The sequence below is a fragment of the Opisthocomus hoazin genome, chromosome 10 (genome assembly GCF_030867145.1).
Source record: "Opisthocomus hoazin isolate bOpiHoa1 chromosome 10, bOpiHoa1.hap1, whole genome shotgun sequence".
Taxonomy (NCBI): Eukaryota; Metazoa; Chordata; class Aves; order Opisthocomiformes; family Opisthocomidae; genus Opisthocomus; species Opisthocomus hoazin.
Window position 1 is genome coordinate 11,403,520 of NC_134423.1, and position 22,393 is coordinate 11,425,912.

The window sequence follows — 22,393 nt, forward strand, 5'->3', positions numbered from 1 at the left end:
TAAGGCCTCTGATTAAAATTACAGCCCTACAAAGACTCAGATGTGTTGACCTTTGCATATTAACATTAGTTCTACTGACTTCAATGAGATTGTTCAAAGCGTGTAAGGTTCAGTATACGTTTTAATCTTTACAAGGTTAGAGCCTAAGTATTCAGTTGGTATCATGCACCAACAGGTCTTAACTGCAAAGCTCAACGGAAAATAGGAAGACATCTCTCTTCAGACAAAGCTACAGCTTCCCTTAGCTCACCTCTGAAATCGAAGGAAAGCCAGATAACCAAGGTGAGTGAAAGTCAGCACTAGTTCTACACAGTCACAGCCACCAAGGAGCCAGATCTCATACCAGTCCTAAATACAAGCATAAGGTGACTTTCCTTCCTGTTTCTTGTTTTCCCCCTTCTCAGGAACTTATGTAGGGTAAGTTATAAACTTACCTTTTATTTTAAAAAAAAAAAGTTTTTTATCTTTTATGTGCTTATGCAGTTAAGACACATATAGTTTAATGGGAGATGTAGTCTTTTATGCTTGTTGATCAGAAAAGTGCATTGTCAGATAATCATATGAAAGTAGACATAAGCAATAACAGTGTTTTGATTGTCCTCCTGTCTTGGATACTGTGCATATTTCCATACTCCACAAGCGTTTAAATTTCCCTTCATATTATATACATTCTAGCTTAAAAAGCCTGTTTATAACTGCCATGCACAAAGCAAATTTGAAAAATACATTTTCTATTCAATTTTATTTAAGAGAGCAAAGTCACCGTTTTTGGGAAATGTTGATAGTTACCCTCTTTGTACAATGGCTCTTGCCAATTTAGATTTTAAAATGTATTTTATACTGTTAGAGGTGAAGTGAGTTATCAGTGGAAAGTCCCTCTCCCTTCTCTCAAGAGTTACAGAAGTTTAAACAAATACAGTAAAAATACAGCAGTAACCTTTGAATTACATATGAAAAGAACACGTTGGCCAATTGCGTTGGAGACTGAAGTCCCCAGATTTATTAGATGCTTAATACTGCACAGAAGACAGAAGTAGAAAAGTGTTGTATAGACCCTATCAGCATGTATCAAATCGGATTGGGAGAACAGCTATTAAGGAAAATGAGTTTTATCTTCTATGCCCTTTGTATCCATGGCCTTTTTCTTGTACAGCCAGCCACGGGGATAATCAATTCCAACTGCAGAAAAGGTTCAGTGTGCTGTAATCCTGCCTTCAGTTTTTAAAAATATTTAACTGACCTAATCCAAAATATAAACTCATTCTGAAAGAGTTTAAGATCCAGCTTACCTGCTGATAAGTGCAAAAAAGCACTTGCCCTTAGCTATTCTACTATATTTCATGTTACCCACAGAGTATTTCTAATGCCACCTGCCAGCTAAAAATTATATTCTATTATGAATATATAATCCACTTGCTCTTAAAACAATTAATACTTCTCAATTTGGCTAATACAAGCCCTTTTTTAAAGGTTATGAAAAGGATTTCTCCTTGCCTATAGAAAAAGAAAGGCAAAAGAATCAAGACTTATTCCTAGTTTCCAATTTTAGCCCTAGGTAGCCTTTTTTTCCTACTTACTTCAGAAGAGGGTTCTCACATTTATTACTGGAATTTCAGTTAAAATAAGAGGAAATAGACTTTGCACCTCTCAAAATCAGCCTTGGTTCACTCATTTTAGGTAATATTGCCCATCTAGAATTGTGATAATACAAAAAAAGCACATTGTTATAGGCCTCTGTGGATGTGGTGGTGCTTCTAATTATAGACCTCTGTGGATGTGGTGATGCTTCCAATTTAGAAATGACTGGCTGTGCACATCTGCACCAAAAGGCATTCAGCTATTAGGGCAGAGTACGCTGCCTTTGCACCTGCTGCTTCTCCTCTGAGCCAGCAGAACTGGCCTGCATGTTGCCAGGGGGATCATTCCTAAGAAACGCATTTCCAGCCTACGAAAAACACCCCAAAAGAGTCGTCCTTCTCTGTCTTTTCCTTTCTCTTTCTTCCTGCTATTGAATCCTAAGTGTGGACAAGGGAAAACCTATGGATGTCATCTATCAAGATTTTTGTAAAGCCTTTGACACGGTCCCCCACAACATCCTTCTCTCTAAATTGGAGAGCCATGGATTTGACGGGTGGACCGTTTGGTGGATAAGGAATTGGTTGGATGGTCGCAGCCAAAGGGTAGTGGTCAACGGCTCAATGTCCAGATGGAGACCAGTGACGAGTGGAGTCCCTCAGGGGTCCGTACTGGGACCAGTGCTGTTCAATATATTTATCAATGACATGGACAGCGACATCGAGTGTACCCTCAGCAAGTTTGCAGATGACACCAAGCTGAGTGGTACGGTCGAGACACCAGAAGGACGGGATGCCATCCAGAGGGACCTGGACAAGCTGGAGAGGTGGGCCTGTGTGAACCTCATGAGGTTCAACACGGCCAAGTGCAAGGTCCTACACCTGGGTCGGGGTAATCCCCGCTATCAGTACAGGCTGGGGGATGAAAGGATCGAGAGCAGCTCTGCTGAGAGGGACTTGGGGGTACTGATAGACGAAAGGCTGGACATGAGCCGGCAATGTGCGCTGGCAGCCCAGAGGGCCAACCGTGTCCTGGGCTGCATCAGGAGAAGCGTGGCCAGCAGGTCGAGAGAGGTGATTCTGCCCCTCTACTCTGCTCTGGTGAGACCTCAGCTGGAGTACTGCGTTCAGCTCTGGAGCCCTCAGCACAAGAAGGACATGGAACTGTTGGAGCGGGTCCAAAGGAGGGCTACAAAAATGATCCGAGGGCTGGAGCACCTCTCCTATGAGGAGAGGCTGAGAGAGTTGGGCTTGTTCAGCCTGGAGAAGAGAAGGCTGCGGGGAGACCTGATTGCAGCCTTTCAGTACTTAAAGGGAGCCTATAGGAAAGATGGGGACAATCTTTTTAGTAGAGACAGCAGTGACAGGACGAGGGGTAATGGTTTTAACCTAAAACAGGGTAGGTTTAGGCTGGATATAAGGAAGAAATTCTTTACAATGAGGGTGGTGAAACACTGGAATGGGTTGCCCAGAGAGGTAGTGGAGGCCCCATCCCTGGAAACATTCAAGACCAGGTTGGACAGGGCTCTGAGCAACCTGATCTAGTTAGCGGTGTCCCTGCTCGCTGTGGGGGGGTTGGACTAGATGACCTCTAGGGGTCCCTTCCAACCCAAAACTTTCTATGATTCTATGATTCAGATTAAACTGATAGCCCTTCTCCTAGCTGATATTAAAAATTATTGATTCCCATCCTTTAATACTACACCTTCACACTTGGGAAAATCTAACTTTTCCCCTCTTCATTGTTTTCTTGTTGAAAATAACCAGCCCTCATTCCTCCTGTCTTTATTCCTAACTTGATTCTTGTTGCTCTTTTCTGGATTCTCCACATTTATTACATCTTTCTGAAGAGTGGTACCCTATAATGAATACAGTATTCCAGTTAAGACCTCTCTAGCATCAAGCAGAACAGAGCTTTATATATAATGATCCGTGTTAACACTTCCAAGGATGAACAAGTCACTTTATTAACTCCATTGTTACTGTGGTTCATGAAAACCTTCAGAGCAGTGTCCACTCGAAAGCCTGAATCCACAGCAGAGCCGAACTTTCCGCAGTGTCAGTTCTTAAGTACGAGATTTTGTTTCAGACTCCTCTCTTTAGATCAACAAAACAGAAATTAAAAGCTAAATAGTATTATGATTAGAATAAATACTAAAATGACTGCATTCATGAAAACAGTGTTTCCCTCCTTATTCTGCTGTTAAAGAAGATAACCAATACAGAAAAAAAAAAAAATCTCTAACCCCACAAATGCCCAACAGTGATGGCTTTTGGACTCTTCAATTGTTTAATACACGGAAATATATGGGTATATGGACATGCATGCAATATCTACAAAGACATGAGAACTGCGATATGATTAGAGATGTATTTTCTGCTTCTTGCTTTTTGTTTACAAATAACATGAAGTGAGAAGTGGAAGAGGCAGCTGGGTTATTTAAGGCTGATTAAATTGCTGACTATACAAACACTAAAATTTGTACACTACACACTTTGTAATTGATAAGGGGAATGGCAAACTAGGCCGCCTAGAAGCAACGCCCAGAAACTGAAGTATGCAAACAAATTGGTCACCTGTGAGAACTCTTAAAACAGTTTCTAAAAGACAGACCTGCAGTAATCTGATGTTCCTGTAAGCATCTGGCGACTCTTCAGACTTCTGCTGTGAAATACAGCTGCATGAGTCCAGATGAGTCCTGGGGTTTTAGATTCCAGAGGTCAGATTCTGATTTACCAGTATCTTACTAGAATGGGGAAAAGGTACTGAAAGCAGTGGAGGGAAATGAAGTTTTCTTATTGATCTGTCAAAGACAGTTTACAGAATGTAGATTTTATTTGCTGACAAACTTCTTGTATTAATTTATCATTTTCTGAGTTGCAGCTTCCACTCAGAACTATTTTATAAATTACCATTTTGCAACAGAGTAGTGAATGCTGGTGTCCAATACTATGAAGGGGTAATAATGCTCACCCTAGCATTTTATGTTGGAGTAACTCCACCATCACCTAAAACCATCATCTGAATGACCAAGATTGAAAATTGTCAAAATGGCTTGTGTTACAATAAGTTATGTATTTACATATTCACATATTTACATCTGAAAACATTCAGGGAACAAATTGTGAAACTTCCTCATTAGGAAGTGTTTTAGACTGCTTGTGATGATTGCTAAAGGAGTGGATACAGAGCTGCTTCTCTGTTTGTGACAGGTAATGCTATGTCAAAACTGTGAGTAAATATATGGCCCAGTTTTCTTTGCATGATATTTCAAGCTTTTGTCTGTTCCAGTCATCTACTCCAAAAAGCCATTGAAATCCTGCTGCCTTTCACATGTATAGTATGTTGAATTCCTATTTTTGGGCAGAGGGAAAAAAAAATGTGAAAGTGCTTTGACTAATATACCAACAGAAAGTTGAATCAAGCAGTCATTCACCATTTGCTTTAATGAAATACTATCAGCTGAGCTATGAAGATATGGTGTGTGACAACAGCTGAAATAAAGGTGTTGAAAAGGGCTTGGCAAGCCTTATTTCTAAAATTGATAAAGAGCTAGTTGTACAAAAGATGTAGCAACATTGGTAAAAAGCCCTTCCATATTCTGCAAGAAAGGAATGAGAAAAAAAGGAGATACATGAGTAGGAAGGAATGGAAAGTTTCCATCTTCCTTTGCACTGGAGTGCACTGTCATCGTGTATCTTTTCTTTAGTGCATCCATATAAACAAAACTTCCATCACATCTGTTGGGACAGGACAGGTCTCATTATACCCTGCCATTTCAATTTTCTTCCCCCCACTGACCTCATCCCTAAGAAGCAAGATTTTCATGTTTCAGAGCTTCTAAAAACTGTTCTGCATTAGCTTTTATTTTTCTTTTATGAGTCCAGTAGCCTACTGTGCCATCAGCTGACTTCCACTTTACCAGCAGGGAATCTCATTTCCACTCTGTCCTATGCATTTTACAGGGCATCAGTGAACTTAAAGTAAGATGAATATTGTGGGAAATGAATTTACAAGTGCTGAAAATGAGAAACACAGAAGATCACAAAGACTGCACCATCTGTGCTACTTTGTTGTATTGCACAGAGGGACAACTGCAAATGAAATTGTGTGTAGAATGAAAGCTTGCTAATCCCAAATTGATAGCTTGCTCTTGGCACAACCTTGTTTTCCAAGGAGGCCAGTTTGATCTCTGATTGACCTCATTTTCTTGATCTGGCCTTGGACTAGAGCTTGGACTTTTTAACAGTGTGCCAAAAGCAGAATTCTATGCTGCTGCGACTGAACTTGGAATAACTAAAAGTTGAACATACATAGCTTTATTTGGATCTGAAGCCTGACGTTCTGGGGTGACCTTTAATAACACTTCTGCCAAGAAGCTCCACTAGGAAACTGAATTACCAAAAAACCACCTTAGCACACTGTAACAAACTAAATGTAACTAGAAAATAATTGTCAGCTGCAACTAGGAAACTGGCAGCCAAATTCAGTGCAAGACTGTTTACTTCTGCATTGCTCTGTTTTACACTTGGGACAGGAACCTTAACAGAAATCCTAAAGTTTTACTGCTAGAAGAACTTCTGCTGCCCTGTTGCGACTAAAGCAATAAATTCTTAACTGCTGCTTTTGAGCTGTTTGCACCTTTGCAATTCCTGTTATCCTACCTGAACTGTGTTGCAACACGTGCCCGTGGCCAGAACCCACACCCTGCAGGCCATAATTATGTCTATATGGTTCCCTGTGGTATCGCTGCCTTATTCAGTCTGTGTAAGGATACTAAGAATTGAACTTGTCCAATCCACTTTCTACAAAAGCTGGTGCGCTCTGCTGTTTTTACTTAGTGTAACCTTTCCACTGCATATTTTGAATTACTGATAAGACTGTGGTTTCAGGGGAATGTTTATCCCTATTTTCCCAGATCTAGCAACTACTTAGAAGATGGCACTGCACTTAGTAAAGGAAAAATACCCTCAGGGACTGTAATTTTATGGAAATCTTTCTGGTAAGGGAACTTCTTTTTTTTCCATTTGGAAAGTAGCTTTCTGATCATGACTTATTTACTGTTTTTATTTGTAATGTTTCAATCAAAATAATTTCCATATGGCTTACTGCAACTTTTTTGTACAGGATGTTTACCAGCAGATTAGGTGAGAGTGAAACAAAAAGCATAACACACAATGCTTTGAAACAACACACAACCCTGAAACAACACACAACCCATATAAACAGTGTTTCCTCTAATATCCACACCAACAGAACAAGTTGTGCTCATTCTCCACCGAATTTATCAGATCACCTTTTGTCGGTGCTACCACCAGAATGTAAAGGTGCACTGGTATATTCATCTGCACAAAAGGCTCATTTTTCTAAATTTAATTCAGCAGCAGTCAAATGGTTAAAGCTTAATTTTTAACATTGCTTTTGTAGTTCTACTTTTGGAGATAAAGTATTAAAAAGTAATTTTTTTTTTTACTTATGCATTAAGACTTAACACCTTTTTGGGGTGAATCCCTAGTTTTCTATGAAGAGAATAACAATTATAAAATCCTATTATCACATTTTTTTCCTCAAATCTAATATTAAAATCATGGAACTTATGAAGCATCAGAATTGTTAGCTGGTGTGGGTTGGGTAGTTCTACAAAACTCGAGAGCTACACAAATGTACACTGTCTGAAGATGTGGCTCCATATACACTTTCAAAGTGTATTTCTAATACTTGATCAAAAATAACAGAAAGACTACGTGTTGGATTCACTAGGCATACCAGGAATTGTAATCTCGCTGTTTTTGCCATCCTGTTTTGGGGACAAGGGATTTAAAATGACAGAAATGCATAGCGTATTTGTTGGAGGTAGATGATTATGTAATTTGGCTCACACAAAAAATACCCATGATAGTAAAACTGGCATAGTTGTTAAAACTAATTTCCCCAAATCTCTATGTAATTCAATGGCAATCTGTTGTTAAGAGATTTTGTGCAAGTCTGATCCTGGACGGATGACTTACAAGTCAAAGATCAGCTTAGGGACAAATGTTAAGAGAAAGATATAATTTACTACAACCGATTTTAGAGGAAAAAAATCCAGTTACCACAATTTAAACAATGCTATATAATTCAATATATTAGCATAGAGAATGCAGTAATTAAAATATGCCCCAGAGAAACACACAACTGAAGAAAACCCAACTTAGTTGAAGGCATAATACTTCAGATGTGTGAAAGAGAAAATGAAAAGACAGCAGTAGTCCCATATGCTGGTCCTGTTTGGCTTATAAAGAAATCAGAGAACATGTGTAGTGAGACTACCTTCCTATATCTCATTCAGTGCTAGGGAGGTTATTTTCAAGAGTAATTTTTCCTCTCATCGTAACAACGCAACAGCTCATGGTGACCCCCAGCTCAAAGATATTTTCTGGATACTTCACTCACTCTCAAGACCATTGCACCTATTAAGCTGCAATGAATTTGGTTAGTCTGCGAACTATTTTTTAAGACAAATTCTGAATTATGAGAGGAAAAAAAGTACACCACATATTTGACCATGCTACATTGCTGTTCTTTCTTCTCACTGGCTTTCTACAAGAGAAATGTATTTAGGTGGACACTAGATAAGAAAACAACTACACAGGTCTTGCCTCTCAGGGAATCCTTCAAGGGCACATCCATACTGAGGAATCACATTAGTGATAGCCCAAATCCGCCTATATAGAAAAACACCACTTTGGGTCCTAGAAGCAACCATTTTCGCATCATTGTATTAAAACCCAAACCCCCCAAACTGAGTAATGCCAGATTGTTGAATCTGCAGCCAGAGTAGATTGCCAGATACAGACATGGTCTGGTTCTTGACTGTTTTGTACCACAGAAGAACATAGCGGTTGCACCAATCTTACCTTTTAGTTTTTTATAGCTTTCTTGTAAACAATCATGCAGGAGTGGTAACAACATTTTGTTCCTGTAAAGCACCACCCTTCTGAGAATGTCAACGTGCTCTATAAGGAATAATCCATTAGGCCTCACACACCTGTGTTGGGTAATACATGTTTTATCTCAGTTTCAAGAAGAAGTCAGAAGTTCAATGATTTACTCAAGGTCACACAGGAAGCCTGACAGACCTATGAGTCTCAGCTGTCTTTCTCGCTGTCATCCTACCACAAAAGCATTGCGAACTGTAGAGATACAATGCTCAGAAAGAACTACCTATATAAAAGTCCATAACCTAACAACATCTAGTGAGGTAGCTACCAACTATTCACGACTATGTTAGCAGCAAATCTAGTAAATCTTATTTCTTTTATGTGTTAGCTGAAGAATGAACTAGACAAATCAACTGTTTGTTTAGTAAAAGGCCACAAAACGAACACTTGACAAGCTCCACTTTTTGTTTTAGTATAGCTTATAAGGCAATACTGATGGCTAGACACAGCTATTCAAAGGCTGCTAATGAACACTGGTGAAAATATGAGACCTTATATGGAAACATAAAGATACATTAGCCTAGAATTTACATGGCTCTGAAAATGGAGGATTTTGAAATCTCTCCTAAGAGTGGTGATGTAGTATCATATCTGCATGCAGACGAACCAAAGGGTATTGTTATTGCAAGTTTCCCAAAAACTGCTGACAGGATCATTGCTTAATGCAATACTGAAGAAAAAGCTGTATTACATTACATTAAAATAATACAGCTTTTTCTTCAGTATTTCATTAAGCAATGATCATGGTAAAGACCGAGTTGTATTGATTTTGTTTTAATCATTTTGGAGCTGCATAAAAACAGATGAAACTGAAACAGCAGACACCAGTGACACACGTGGCTCTTGATAGAAGGAAGAGCCTGGATCTTGGGAATTCCACTTTTCACACAGTGCTGCTGCAAGCAGCACACACTTACATTTGTGGGACCTATCAGTACTGGGTATGTTGTAGATTATGATTATTGTTACATTTTGTCACTGATGTCTAGAGTTAACATTTTTCAAGCCCCTCTTACCTTGACTGCGTAATTGTTGAGAGGATCTTTTGCATAAGAAGCTGGGTAGTAAACTGCATCACCTGCCTCACAGCACGGCTTGTCACTGGTTAGCCTGAAATCCGACCAGCTGTCCACTCCAAATCGCAACTGGTCTTTTTGTCCGGCCATGAACAAGTCTTCACATTTAAGTGCCAGCTTCTTAAGTGAATCAGTGTGAAGGCTTCGGATTTTACCTACCACCTCTTCTCGGTTTTCAATTCCTCGATAAAGTGCTTGCCTTTGCGGCTTCTGGACACCTTTGCCCTGCTTAGTCTGCGAGATGCGTCTCCCTGTTAGAGACTCCATGCTATTGGAACACCGGTCCTTAATACTGATAGTGGTTAGGCTGGAAACACTGTTAGTTGCTGAGGTGGTGGCCCTTAGTTTTTCCGTAGGCCTGTCCAAGGAATCTCCTGACTCATTGTCCAGTACCTTGAGCTCCAGACTGACTGACGAGCAGGCGCTGCTTGCTTCCCAGTTGGTGTCAATATCATAGGTGGGATTGGCCACAATGCACAGGTTGTTCTCCAGAGCCTGCTTCTGGAGATCTCTGGGAGTCGGCTCTGTGTTAGCCCTCAAAATTGTTTTCTTTGGCAGTGGAGGGGGTGTTGGCTGTAAGTTGTTCATTGTCTCCTGGTCTACTAGTCCACCAAAGGCAATGGCATCATCCAAAGCTCCCTTTGGTTGCCTCGGCTGTTTCGGAGGTATCATGGCTGCTCTAGATTGTCCTGTATAATAAGATGATAACAATAACAGAAGATTAAAGTACTTTGCATCTGCTGCTCATATTTCCACTCTGGAAAAAAGTTTAAGGTAAAAAAAAGCTTATTAGTATCCCTCCAATATTTGAAAACCTAAATGTATATCTGAAAAGATGAACTAATTAGAACGCGAACTGACCAAATAAGCATCACGTATGTATCGTCACATACAGCTAGTCTTTATTTGATCTTGGCCTATATATTTAAATCAGGTTCAGTGCCAGCAATCTGACATTTTACATCACATAACATTGACAAAAAGTGCAAGCAAAAACCAAAAGTCAGTTTTGGCACTCTGGCCACGTTCCAGTTTCAGTAGTTACACCCAGCCTCCCAAATTCCTTCTGCGGTCATCCAACTACAATATTATTCCTTACTTCCTATTCAAATGTGCTAAAACTATGGGTGGATGCCGCTAAGTGGCTTTGGCTCCCATTTCTTCAAGAGGTGCATTTCTCTGGCAGGTGAGGCGATCTTTTTCAATATATTTTTATAGCAGTCTGTAAACACTTGGGATCACTTAGATTTGAAAAGCGCTAAGAGGACGACAGCATTATTTCAGAAAGTAAACCAGAAAACTTCCGACACCGTGTTGTTTAGGTATTTCAGTGGTCACATCAGAAAGTCAGGATTGCCCAAGCAGATTCACTAGGGGAAACCAAGGAAGTTAAGGCTGCTTTCACTCAAAGTTGACCACTGTGTTGCCACTGCTTTCAACGAGAGTAGGATCATATTTTGAGATTACAAAAACATAAGTATTTTTTCCCCCTACAATTTAAAACTCATACCCTCTCCCCCCAACCATAACCTTCTCTAATACAGTTCCCTTACTTGCCATGGGTACCTTTGTAGGCAGTGTTAATGTTCATAGAAAACCTGACCTAGATTCAGCCAAGAGATTCCAAACAGCAGGTTACATACACAAAAGCATGGGATTTCCACTGACAGACTGGTTTCAAACCTTTGTGCGCTTCTAGGGAAGATAAACTTCCTGTCGTGTGTTTCAAATGGCTTTTAGAGAGGACAATTATGTTTTATAACTGCCAGAGTCCTTGGAAATGAAAAATAAATGAATGACAATAATATAAGAGCATAAAAAACAATAAAGAGACAATACAAATGACCAACTCGCTGCTCTGGGACAATTAAACAGTTGTTACTCATATCAAAATGAGATTTTTCCACTCTTAATAATCAACTGCCATTTTCAGAGAAATTATTTCATAAGTTTTCTACTACACCTGTGAGGTTCACTGACTATTATGGTAAGGTGGGAAGCCAATTTTTACAGTTGCAGCACAGCAGACATGAAATGGATTCTCTGTGTAATTGCAGCTGAGCATCTTTTCTAGCAAGGGAACAGCAAGTAGAAGAAACACTACGACTATTTAACTATTTATAATATGTGTTGGATCCTTGTAAAGAGAGGACTGAACTGAAATGCTGAACCATATGGGGGCAATCTCAGATTCAGATCTGTATTTCATCACTTTGGTCCATAACTAATAATAAATGATTGTGCAGGTATGAAAGGAAAAAACATAGCTTCCTCTATGTTGTTACAGTTTTCATGAATACTACAGAAAGTAAGATCTTCTCGGCCAGGATGCACAAAAACCTGGAACACTGAGAAAGAACGCTGAAAAGGACTTCCTAATCTCAGAAGATCAGAGAGGACTGTGTTTTTATGTGTATCCACAAACAGAGTAGCCTTGGCTTTTGAATTCTTAACAATCATTCCCTTTGCGATCACTCCAGGGAGATGACATCACAAATGAAAGTTATATGCCTATCTTTTGTTTAAGCTCAAGAAACTCTCAGAATAGCCCTATGGATTTTGTGATAAGCCTGGATATTCCAACGTTTAAAAAACTGAATTTTGAGCAGGAAATTCTGTTATCTTTGTACACGCCTGATTGTCAGGGAAGATTGCACAGTACTGCTCCCCTGGGCCATCCCTTTTTAGCTATCACAAAATAAAAATGTTCAAAGGCTAGAAATACTGGCGAATTCCTGCATACCCCTCTCACATCATTGTCAAAGTTGCTTAAAAAAATTTAACACTCAGGGGAGCCTCTACTGCTCCTTTCCGATCCTGGTATTGCAGCGAGCATACCCTACAATGGCAGCTCTTCCTCTCACCATCTGATGTACTGCAGCATGTAACACTGGTGTCAGCTGAGCAGTACGGGAACTCTGTCGGGTACCCTTTGCAGAGATGAAGAGTGGCATGATTTAGAGTCCAAAGCAAAACTGATGTCCGCATGCCAGACACACACATCCAGATGCCACTGTCTTCTGCATAATTCCGAGACAAGTTCATTCCCACTTACTCATCCAAACATGTGTCGTCTTCCACAATTGCTTACTCTTACAGAATTTGTGACCTATGTACTTCTCCCCCTGGCAACATTCTGTGTTAAAGATCACTTGCCTGTTTTCTCATTCTTACCCTCTTCCCCAGTACGCTAAAATAGCCTAAACTGGGGGAGCTTTGAGAAAGGCTGCTAATTCAGAAGGCAGTTTCCTAACATGCATTGCTCATGTGACTTGCTAATCCAAGTACTGCACAGGTGCTAAAGGGAAACAGCAAGAATACAAATTAGACCAAGAAGCACATCTCAAGCAGTAGCAGCAGAAACCCTCTCCAAGAAAGGTAAGATTTTCAATAGTATTTCTTCTGGATTCTCTTATTTTCAGTCTGCTTTGATGGCCCTGTCCTCCGAAGGCCACTCATACAGAAGTGTGTTGTGACTGCAACCAGTGACTTTCGCTAGTTGTTGCTTTTGCACAGCTATTGGAACTGTGACATCAAAACATAACTGAAGAAGGTTTTCATAACCTGAAGTTGTCTTTGCAGATGTCTGGTGGGGGTGGCAGGATCCAGAGAACTGCATGTACAAGTCATTATGTAGTTACTTTTTCAAGTATTCTCAGCTGAGGAAAAAGAGTTTGTAAAACATGTCACATTACAGTATGGTCTCTCCACAAGAACAAATTTTCCATATTGAAATCTATCCATCTGTGTTACGTGTCTTTCCAGCTCGGCTTTCCCCAAGCACGGTATAATACTGCATGTCCCACATTTTTTTAAATTAATTGTCTAGCAAGGAAAAGGTTGTCTTAAATTTTGTCCCAGTCAAAGGCACAAGAATGTTCTTTTGCATACTACTGGCAGAACATTTGCTTATTTTTCTTGCCTATCCTTTCCTTCTCCTCTTGCGTGCTTAAAACCCATCATTTCCTTACCTACTGCACAGACTCTCCAACATGACAAGGTTCAGCCTGAGCTACGCTCTCGGGAGGCAAATGAGAAGTAGGAACAGGCACAGTACTAGGCTACTATTTAGAGACCTTTGAAGTAGCTTCCAGACTGTTCAAAGACAGAAAAAAAAATTTAACTCTTTATAGACAGCAACTTTCTAGAGAGATTTAAGTAATTCTACAGTTCAATAACATATTCAATTATAGAATCTCACAACACTATTTAAATATTAATCCTTAAGTCTCCAGACAGCAAGCAGAGGTCTGAAACGCTAAATCATCCCTAAAACAAGGCATTTAAATTTTATTTGTCCAGGGAACTGGTTTATCATCAGACTTTGCATTGCAACCTGTTTATGTTAGCTCATGAAACTATCAAATCTGACACACTGAGCTCAGGTTTAATTCAAATTTATGTTCCATGGGCATGTTTTCCTTAATGACATGCATAATTATTGTTCAGATTTCTTGATAGATCATATATCTTTTTTGCTTAGACCAGATCAGCAGTATACATTTGTCAAGAAATTTCAGAACTCTGAAGGAAAATGCTTCTTCAATTGTGAAAACAACTACTGGTGAATTACGCAAGCCAAGTGGGTGACACGCTGCATGCTTCCATCCTTCCTTGAACAGAACTATTCCTGAGATGTATATTGCTCTACAATACATAACATAGGTTAGTCCAATATGCCAGTGACAGCAGGCTGCTTCTGTAATTGCTCCAAACTCCTTTTACTCTTGACATGGTAATCTATCCTACATTCTCCTTTATTCTTGAAAGCATTTTTCTGATTATGTATCATTACCATCTCTCATCCAAGGATTACGTCCTGTGTGGGAAGACGTGAATTAGAAGACAAAGCTGAAAACAATACTCTAGTATTCACAGTAGTAATGAGGCTATCACTATGATCATTAACTCTGTTCTCAGATTTAGTGACCGTTATGGTATTCCTTAATCCCTAATCCCCTAGTGCTGGGATTTAGATGAATGAACAGGACCCAGGGGCCTAAAATGGCCAAAATGACTCTCACCTTTGCTATTCTCCAACTTATCACACCAGTTTGATAAAAAAATCCACGTTTTGCATTGCCAAGAAAAGCAAAAATTAATAATCATGCATGTACAACATGGGTAACCAATCTTTCAAGACCACATCTAACAAAACCCCAACAGAACTAAAATCAAAACTGTGGACTCTACAGTGGAGACCAGCAAGAAAGGGGAATTTTGAGTGGCTCTTATGTGTCTGCAGGAAACCCACTGTAAGATAGGACTGGGCTGATCACCCAGCTGGATCTTGGGGCCGTCCAGTCCAGTAACATTGGCTTTGGCAGCCTCTGCTAACCTGTTTCTCCCCGCAGCTGGGAATGGAGTCAGATGTCCCAGCATTTCTCATGTCAGTACATCCCCATTTCATGTTACAAAGTCATGTTATAAGGGCTGATTAAAGTATTCACTAAATAAAATCCACAGGTTAGACACCTCCACTGTACAAATTCCTTTTCTCTACCCTTGGCCTAGTACTTCCCCCCTGGCCTTGTACTTGCATACTGATCTTCCTTTGCAATCTGCATTTTTATCATAATATAGAGAAATCTTTTCCAGGCTCTGTATAAGTAGCAGATCAATTACACTGATCTTTAATACCAGTACAAAGTATATCACTCCTTAATAAACTCTTACCCTGACTGATAAAAATAACCAAACCATGAAAAAACCCACAAATGCATAAAAGTATCTTCCAGCCACTGCAAAAGCAACCAGCATGCTTCACAGCCCCAATTCCAACAATCACAGTACATGGACAACACTATCCTATAAAATTATTCAGTACACAGATTTACACCAACACTATCGTTAATCCTGTATTATACACTGTTGTTTACACATTTATCATTAATTCAACAGATAAACACCTTACCAGAATGATTATAAATATATATAACAGAAAGGAAAACTAGCATCTGTTAAGTAACATTGACGATGCACCTCCAGTTTCTCACCAATTGCTCGAGACTGTGCACAGAACTACAGTAGGGTGGGCTGCAGGTACCAGATAAATAAAAACATCTGATGCAACAGCTTGTCTGCCTTGGTGACTTGTCAGGTCTTGCTACCTGCCCTCCATCACACCATGTTAAAGATATTACCTGTACTGATTATATATTATACAAAATGCATCAGGCTGATACTATAATCACTGTCTGTCACTGAACTGTCAGTTTAGTCAACAATAATTTCACTACTTTACTAAGACACACTGCCCTGGTCTAACTTACCGACTGAAGCAATATTCCACGGTAGATGCTGCGATTTGGGATTTTTTCCAATGTCAGCGATCATAAAACCTAGAAACTTAGCCTTCTTTTTTCACCTTTTCTTTATGTGTAAGGAGAAAAATAACTGATAATAAAATAACCTATTCTTTTTTAAATTATAGAAATACTATCCTGAGAATATTAAGAGTATTTTAATCTACTTACAGTGATGCAAATTCAATCAAGTCAATTTCCCCCACAAATTCAGACAAAGATAGAAAAATTTAACAATATGTAAAGGAAAGGATTTTAATAATCTAGTCTACCGTCTTCCTTATCATAAGCTACAGGGCTTACTTGAATTAACTTCTATTAGAATAAGTGCACAACTTAAAAAGGAAATTTCCAGGCCCTGCCCTACACATTTGAACGTTTGTTTCTGCATCTAGATTCAACTGGCGGCCAGTGGATTTTGCTAAATCTGTTGACTGTTGATATCAAAGGTATCCCTCATCACAGTTCTGCTCTGCACATGAGCATCCACATCATGATTAAGCCAGACTGTTTCCTTGATAGGCTAAACGGGTTCGGCTTCTTGAATTAGTCACTATAAAGTCCCTGTCACAATACTGGGCATTTTCAAAGCTCTTCTCTAGAGCCTGTACAATTTTTGGGTTTTTTTTGTTTCAAACATTCTGCTTAAACTGTGGCCAGCAGGGCTTGACTATGGCCATGGCAGTCACAGTGTAAAAATGAGATATACGTGACCCAGAAACATAGTGGGCTCTTTTAGCCTATCATCACGGTGGGATCTCAGGTTTCCTAAAAAGCCCAAGTCTTTCATGCTGTATCTGATTCCCAGAGAAGAATCCTCTACCTTGTAAGGTGTTTTTTTTTTTTTTTAATTCCTAGATGCATGATTTTACATGTTAGACGAACTAACAAATACAGCCCATATTTTATATATGAGCTACTCTCAAACTTTACTTCTGCAATTTGCTTCCTGACAAATACTTGCTGGCACACGTGCAGTTTTTGTGGGCAAGACCATAAAACTGATGATGCAACAACTCCCATGGGAGCAGGGGAAGACCAAAACCAACTATATTTGAGGGCAGGACCTGATATAAACTACTGCCTGACTGCAAATGAAGATTTACCAAAGCTTGTCATTATTTCCGTTCATAAAATTTCATGTGACATGTCACAACTGAAGATTAGACATTTATCACAGTCAGGACATAACATTATCTGCCTTTCAATAAAAAACATAGAATATATATTCGATTAGCATTTAAGAAGTGAATATTGTGCATTATGCTGCAAATTGCCATATTCACATATTTTACAGACTACAGAGTGTAGCATATAGCTATAAAAAGGTAACTAGATACAACTGCAGGTGAAACGAGTCAAATGCGATGTAACTTAATTATATTACATATATTATCCTTTCACTTACATCAGTATTTGTTAATTCTACACAATACATGATTTTGCTGCTTAGGCAATGTAAGATGTGAAAATGAGCAGGAATTATTCTATATCCCTACCTAGTAATCTCTTGATAGCTATCCGAATTAGAAAGCGAAGTTGCCTGAATAAACCAGAAAACAGTTTGAACAGCAGCCAGAAAACTCAGTGCCATTTAGGATAGCATTGCTTTTAACAACAAGCGGCAAGCTCGCCAAGCCAGACCAAGTCAAGCCTAAAAGTTAATTTAACTGTTTCATACCTAAAATTTACTTTGGTGACAGAAAATTTGAAAGTGACCCAAGGATGAGGAGAAGATTTTGAATAAAATACTAAGGGGTTTGGTTATATATGGTTTTACAAAGAAGCATTCACACACGGCAATAACACTGACAAAAACGAGGACTGATGGAAGTGATCATAGAATCACAGAAGCAGTTAGGTTGGAAGTGACTCCCTGAGATGGCCAAGTCCAACCCTCCCTGCTCAGACAGGGGCAGCTGGAGCAGGTTGTCCAGGACCACATCCAGTCAGGTTCTGTGCCTCTCCAAAGATGGAGATGCCACAACTTCTCTGGGCAACCTTTTCCAGTGTTTAATGGCATCTTACTGCTTTTCCGGTGAGTTTACTACTCCCAGTTGTGATATGGTGTGGGAAGGACAGAGATCTATGGAAAGAAGCACACCTAACTCTGCACAACGAAGCAGGTGCCATCAGGTGTAACATCTCGCATAAGAAAATGGTGCTAAATTGAGTAAAGATTTAAACACAACATTCACAATATCATTACTTTGGCTATGAAATGCAAGTAATCCCTTGACTGCATAAGCACTCTGGCTAAAAAAGTAGCAATCTTAACATGAGGAAGATGTGGTATTTCATACATTAAATGATACCTTAGCTTGAACCTTTTATATGTCAGTCTGGTTAGGAACATGGGCTAACCATGCTACAAATAGTTCTAATATAGATAGATCTACTGCTTGGATTCTATCCGTAATGTAACTATGTCCTAAATACAGAAAATATATAGTTACTGATTTATATGTGTATATCAGTGAAATGAAAACAATTCATTAGATCTTCGAATAATTCCACCATAAAAATTTAATTTCAGTTTTCCTCCATGAAGTTACAATTTCGTGGTAGATGTTAGTATCATTCTTGGGCAGGATATTTGGCTTCTTTATGCTTTATAAACAATACCATAGTAACGTTTCATTAGCAGAACAAACTAATAAGTACACCACTAATTCACTTCTCAGCAAGAAATTGCAACAGTATCACTAAATGTCTCAGGAATGTATGCACCTGAGGGTTTAAAATTTAGTCCTTGATCCCTTAAGCCTGTGTGGACACACCAAACCCCCGTACTTGTGAGTAATCTCAAGGCAGCCCATTTACTCTTGTCCAAATGCTTCATAAGTCGGCATGCTTACAGGATTTGGGTGTTACTGAAAAACATGTATTCAGATAGTCTTGAACATACATAAATGAGAGATTTTTGTTCTCACAGAAAACCTGGCTGTAGGTGTTCCTAAATTCACAGTACTTCAAATCAAAATGCTTTAGGAAATTATGCTGATAATATTGATACTATCTATCAGGAGATGCTTGTCTTGCTCACTAATCTTCCAGAGAAGCCCGCATACATGTATCTTTTTAATACCAGTCAGGAATTCAGTGATAGCTGAACAGACTGTGCAGTACCTTCAGGACATTCGTATGTTAAACTTCTCTGAAGGAGCACAATTAAACTCTCAGACTGGGACTAGAAAGGGTTTAGTCAACAAAAGATGACTACAAGTATTTTAGCAGTTACTGATGCTCTAAAATAAAAAGTTTACCTTTTGTTGAAGACTGGAAAAATACTGAAATCTACTTGTTTACAAAAAAAAAGGTACTTTGCTCTGTATTTTAAACCTCTGATAAAAATTCCTCCAAACAGATAAAACAATGTGTCTTTTAAAAGTATTTGAGATGTTTATGATTAAGGGCAATTAAAAGATAGTTTTAAAATCATAGGAAAGAAAAATCTTTGAGTTTGCTGTGTCTTTACTTTCTTGGTTGTGTATCTCAGCAGGAGACAACATAATTTTAATTTTCTATAAATTAATATTAAAAAGTTTGTCTTCAAAAAACAGCCTTATGAAAGTGTATTGAGCTGTTCAGAAGACAAGGTTCTTCGCAGCCTGGAAAGGCATCCAAAATCTGATCTAATTTAAATTTTCTTCTGCAAGAATACACTTACCTAAATTGCTGTATGTAGCACTGCAAGGATTTAAATCAGGAGAATGTGAAGCTTCTTCCTTTTCTTCCTCCCCTTGTGGGACACGGACAGATGAGACTGGTATGACCGAGGCACTGCCGCCATTGTCCTGCTTCACGAACACGGCTCTAGGAACACGAGGGGACAAATCCTCCAGTGTCGTATCATCGGGCACTTGACTGAAACAAACAGAACAAAATCACCTGGAGACCAAAGCTGGGGACTAGATCCTACTGCCAAAATACCAGATTAGGCATTAAATATCTTCAGGAAAGGGAATGAACTGGTGAAGAAATATGCTCCTTTCACCCTCCTTTTTTTAAGAACAACCTTCTACAATATTTATTTTTCTTAATAAGAAGAAACAACTTTTGTCTGAAATAGTAACAGGTAGTAGTTTATGCTTTTCATACAAAAGGGATAGTAAAATGCTTTACAGTTGACTACAGTCAACATATGTATGCATATATATGCGGGCATGATTCTGCACTAAACGTGTAGGTCTCGTAGGGCAGCGGCAGAGCTTAAGGTGCTTTTTACCAATCAGAACAATTTTGCTTTAATCAATGACACCAAGGTATAGCAAGGGGGCTGTTAAGTCTTAACAAGCACATAAAACTTTAATGATGCCTTTTCATATACTGGCAGGATTTTGGGAACTGACACTTTGGGAAACAAAGCAGTAGCTCATCTCAGCCAGTAATCTATTTCCCAGATATAATTCTCCAGGATTACAATCCATCTGCATTAGGCTAACTGCAAAAGGCCACGAAGACATTCCTCTGTGCTTGCTCTTAGCTATGAAGTTTTAACTGAACTTTGATGACATAGCACAAAACTGAAAATGATGGATTCAGTGGGTTTCCATGGATATACTTATTACAGTATGATTTAAAAATTATGCATCATATATGTCTATTAAAAAATGTTCAGGTTTATTCAAAAAACCCAATCCTACTGAAAACATAGCAGCAATTATCAACAATATGCCACATAAAATATGTCAGAGCAAAAATCTTTCTGTGCCTTTATGGTCTCTCACTCGCAGAAACAAATACTCATTACTGGCCAAATCTCAAGACCATATATCCTGTTCACTAGTTCTCATTACTACAGCCTGATCAAATAGAACTGCAAGAATCTGAAGTACTTGTGACTTCCATAAGGAATCGGAGTAATGCACTTCCTTCAAAAGATGATCACCATATCATATATGTGTACAGATATTTACTTTTTGTGGTAAAGATTTAAAACCTAATATAACTTCTGATGAACAGAAACAAAATTTATGCATTTTTAAATATGCAGAACAGCTGAGTTTCCATAATGCAAATCCTTATAGTGGACAAAGAGATTATATCCTCAAAGAGTTAATACAAATTATAGACATATGTCTTTCTGTGCCGAAGCCAAAATACTGAAAATCATGATACACAATCTTCTAGCAATCCCAGACTACAAAGATTAAAACATGCCAATACTTTGCATAACACAAGACCCCATGTACGGTGCAGCGTGCACATGCTGTTTCTACTCAGACTCATTAACTGCAGGCTGATACAAACAAAACTCATTAGAACTTGTTAGTAAAAGAGAAAAAATGGCATAAGTTAAAAGAGATGTAATCTTTAATCAGCATAAAATTTTTTGTTCATTTTTAGTGCCATGCATAGGAATGGTGTGAAGAACATTCCATGGGCCATAAATATACCCACATGAAAGAGTCAACCTAATATAATTTCAGAGTAAAGCATACATAAAATTAAAGCAGTAACAAGGCTCTCAAGTGACAAGAAATTAAACTAAAGACTTGTAGCTGCTGTAAATCATGTGCATACCTGCATTCCTCATTAAGAATGTTTTCTTTAAGAAGTAGTTTCTAGTAGCTTTACAGTTCCATCATTGCCACAAACCAGGAATTACCATATCTCAACGTAATTTTTTTAGTATCAATTGGTGAGGTACAGAACAGACGACTTCTCCAAACCAGACACATGCAAGCACATATGCTAAACCTAAGCTCAGAAGCATTTTGCCAAAGTAAACCAACAGCTAGAAAGGAAGAAAGAAAAAAATACCAACTCACCCACTGTACTCACTCACACAATTCCCCATTAAAGGAAATTCTTTCAGGGCCTTCTTGAGTCTTTTAATCATGTCTTGAAACTCTGGCGAGCCATTGATCCCACAGTGTTCTGCTGTGCTACAAGTTGTGCAAGCTGTAAGCAACAGGGCTGAACTCTGCACAGAGTGATACACCTACTGCACCTTAATGTTTACCTTCGGGGGCTGGGCCCAGAGACTTGCCAAGGCGCCCCAGGAAACCGGTTAGCTACAGCCCTGCCTTCTTAACTCTTCTGCTGCCTCCGTGCAGTCTACTACATCACTGTTTTGGTATGACAACTATGGTCTTAGTCATGTTCATTTGTCAAGGAAAAGCAGGTTCAAATTTCAAGGGGAGTTAAGAACTTGGACTAACCTACTCTTAAAAGTGAGTACCTCAGATCTGTACTCGAACGAGTTTTAGTGTCTGAGTCTAATACATTTTCAATCACAGCAATTAGATGTTGGGCCATGAAATCTGTGGGGAATGGCTTCCCTGTGTCTTAACAGTAAAGACGGAGAGACCGAGCACACATATGCAGTGCACTGACTCAACGAGCAAAACGCCAGCTCGTCACCAGCGCCGACATGACACAGAAGGAACAAAAAGGGAAAACATCCTCGCTCAGTAAGCTACAAGAACCAAACTCCCAATTGCTTTTGCTT

At 39.1% G+C, this 22,393-nt stretch overlaps 1 protein-coding gene across 11 annotated transcripts in view; it reads right to left on the reverse strand.

Moving 5' to 3' along the window:
• PEAK1 (pseudopodium enriched atypical kinase 1) overlaps positions 1 to 22,393 on the reverse strand; it is a 124,218-nt gene that overhangs the window by 8,220 nt on the left and 93,605 nt on the right. For 10 of the 11 annotated variants that reach the window (XM_075431610.1, XM_075431612.1, XM_075431609.1 and 7 more), the window contains 3 exons: positions 21,711 to 21,827; positions 19,607 to 19,803; positions 9,572 to 10,320 (listed from right to left, as the gene is read on the reverse strand). In XM_075431610.1, the coding sequence (XP_075287725.1) occupies positions 9,572 to 10,320; positions 19,607 to 19,803; positions 21,711 to 21,827 (1,063 nt within the window). The remainder of the gene's footprint in view (positions 1 to 9,571; positions 10,321 to 19,606; positions 19,804 to 21,710; positions 21,828 to 22,393) is intronic. The other variant, XM_075431619.1, reaches the window with a different exon arrangement.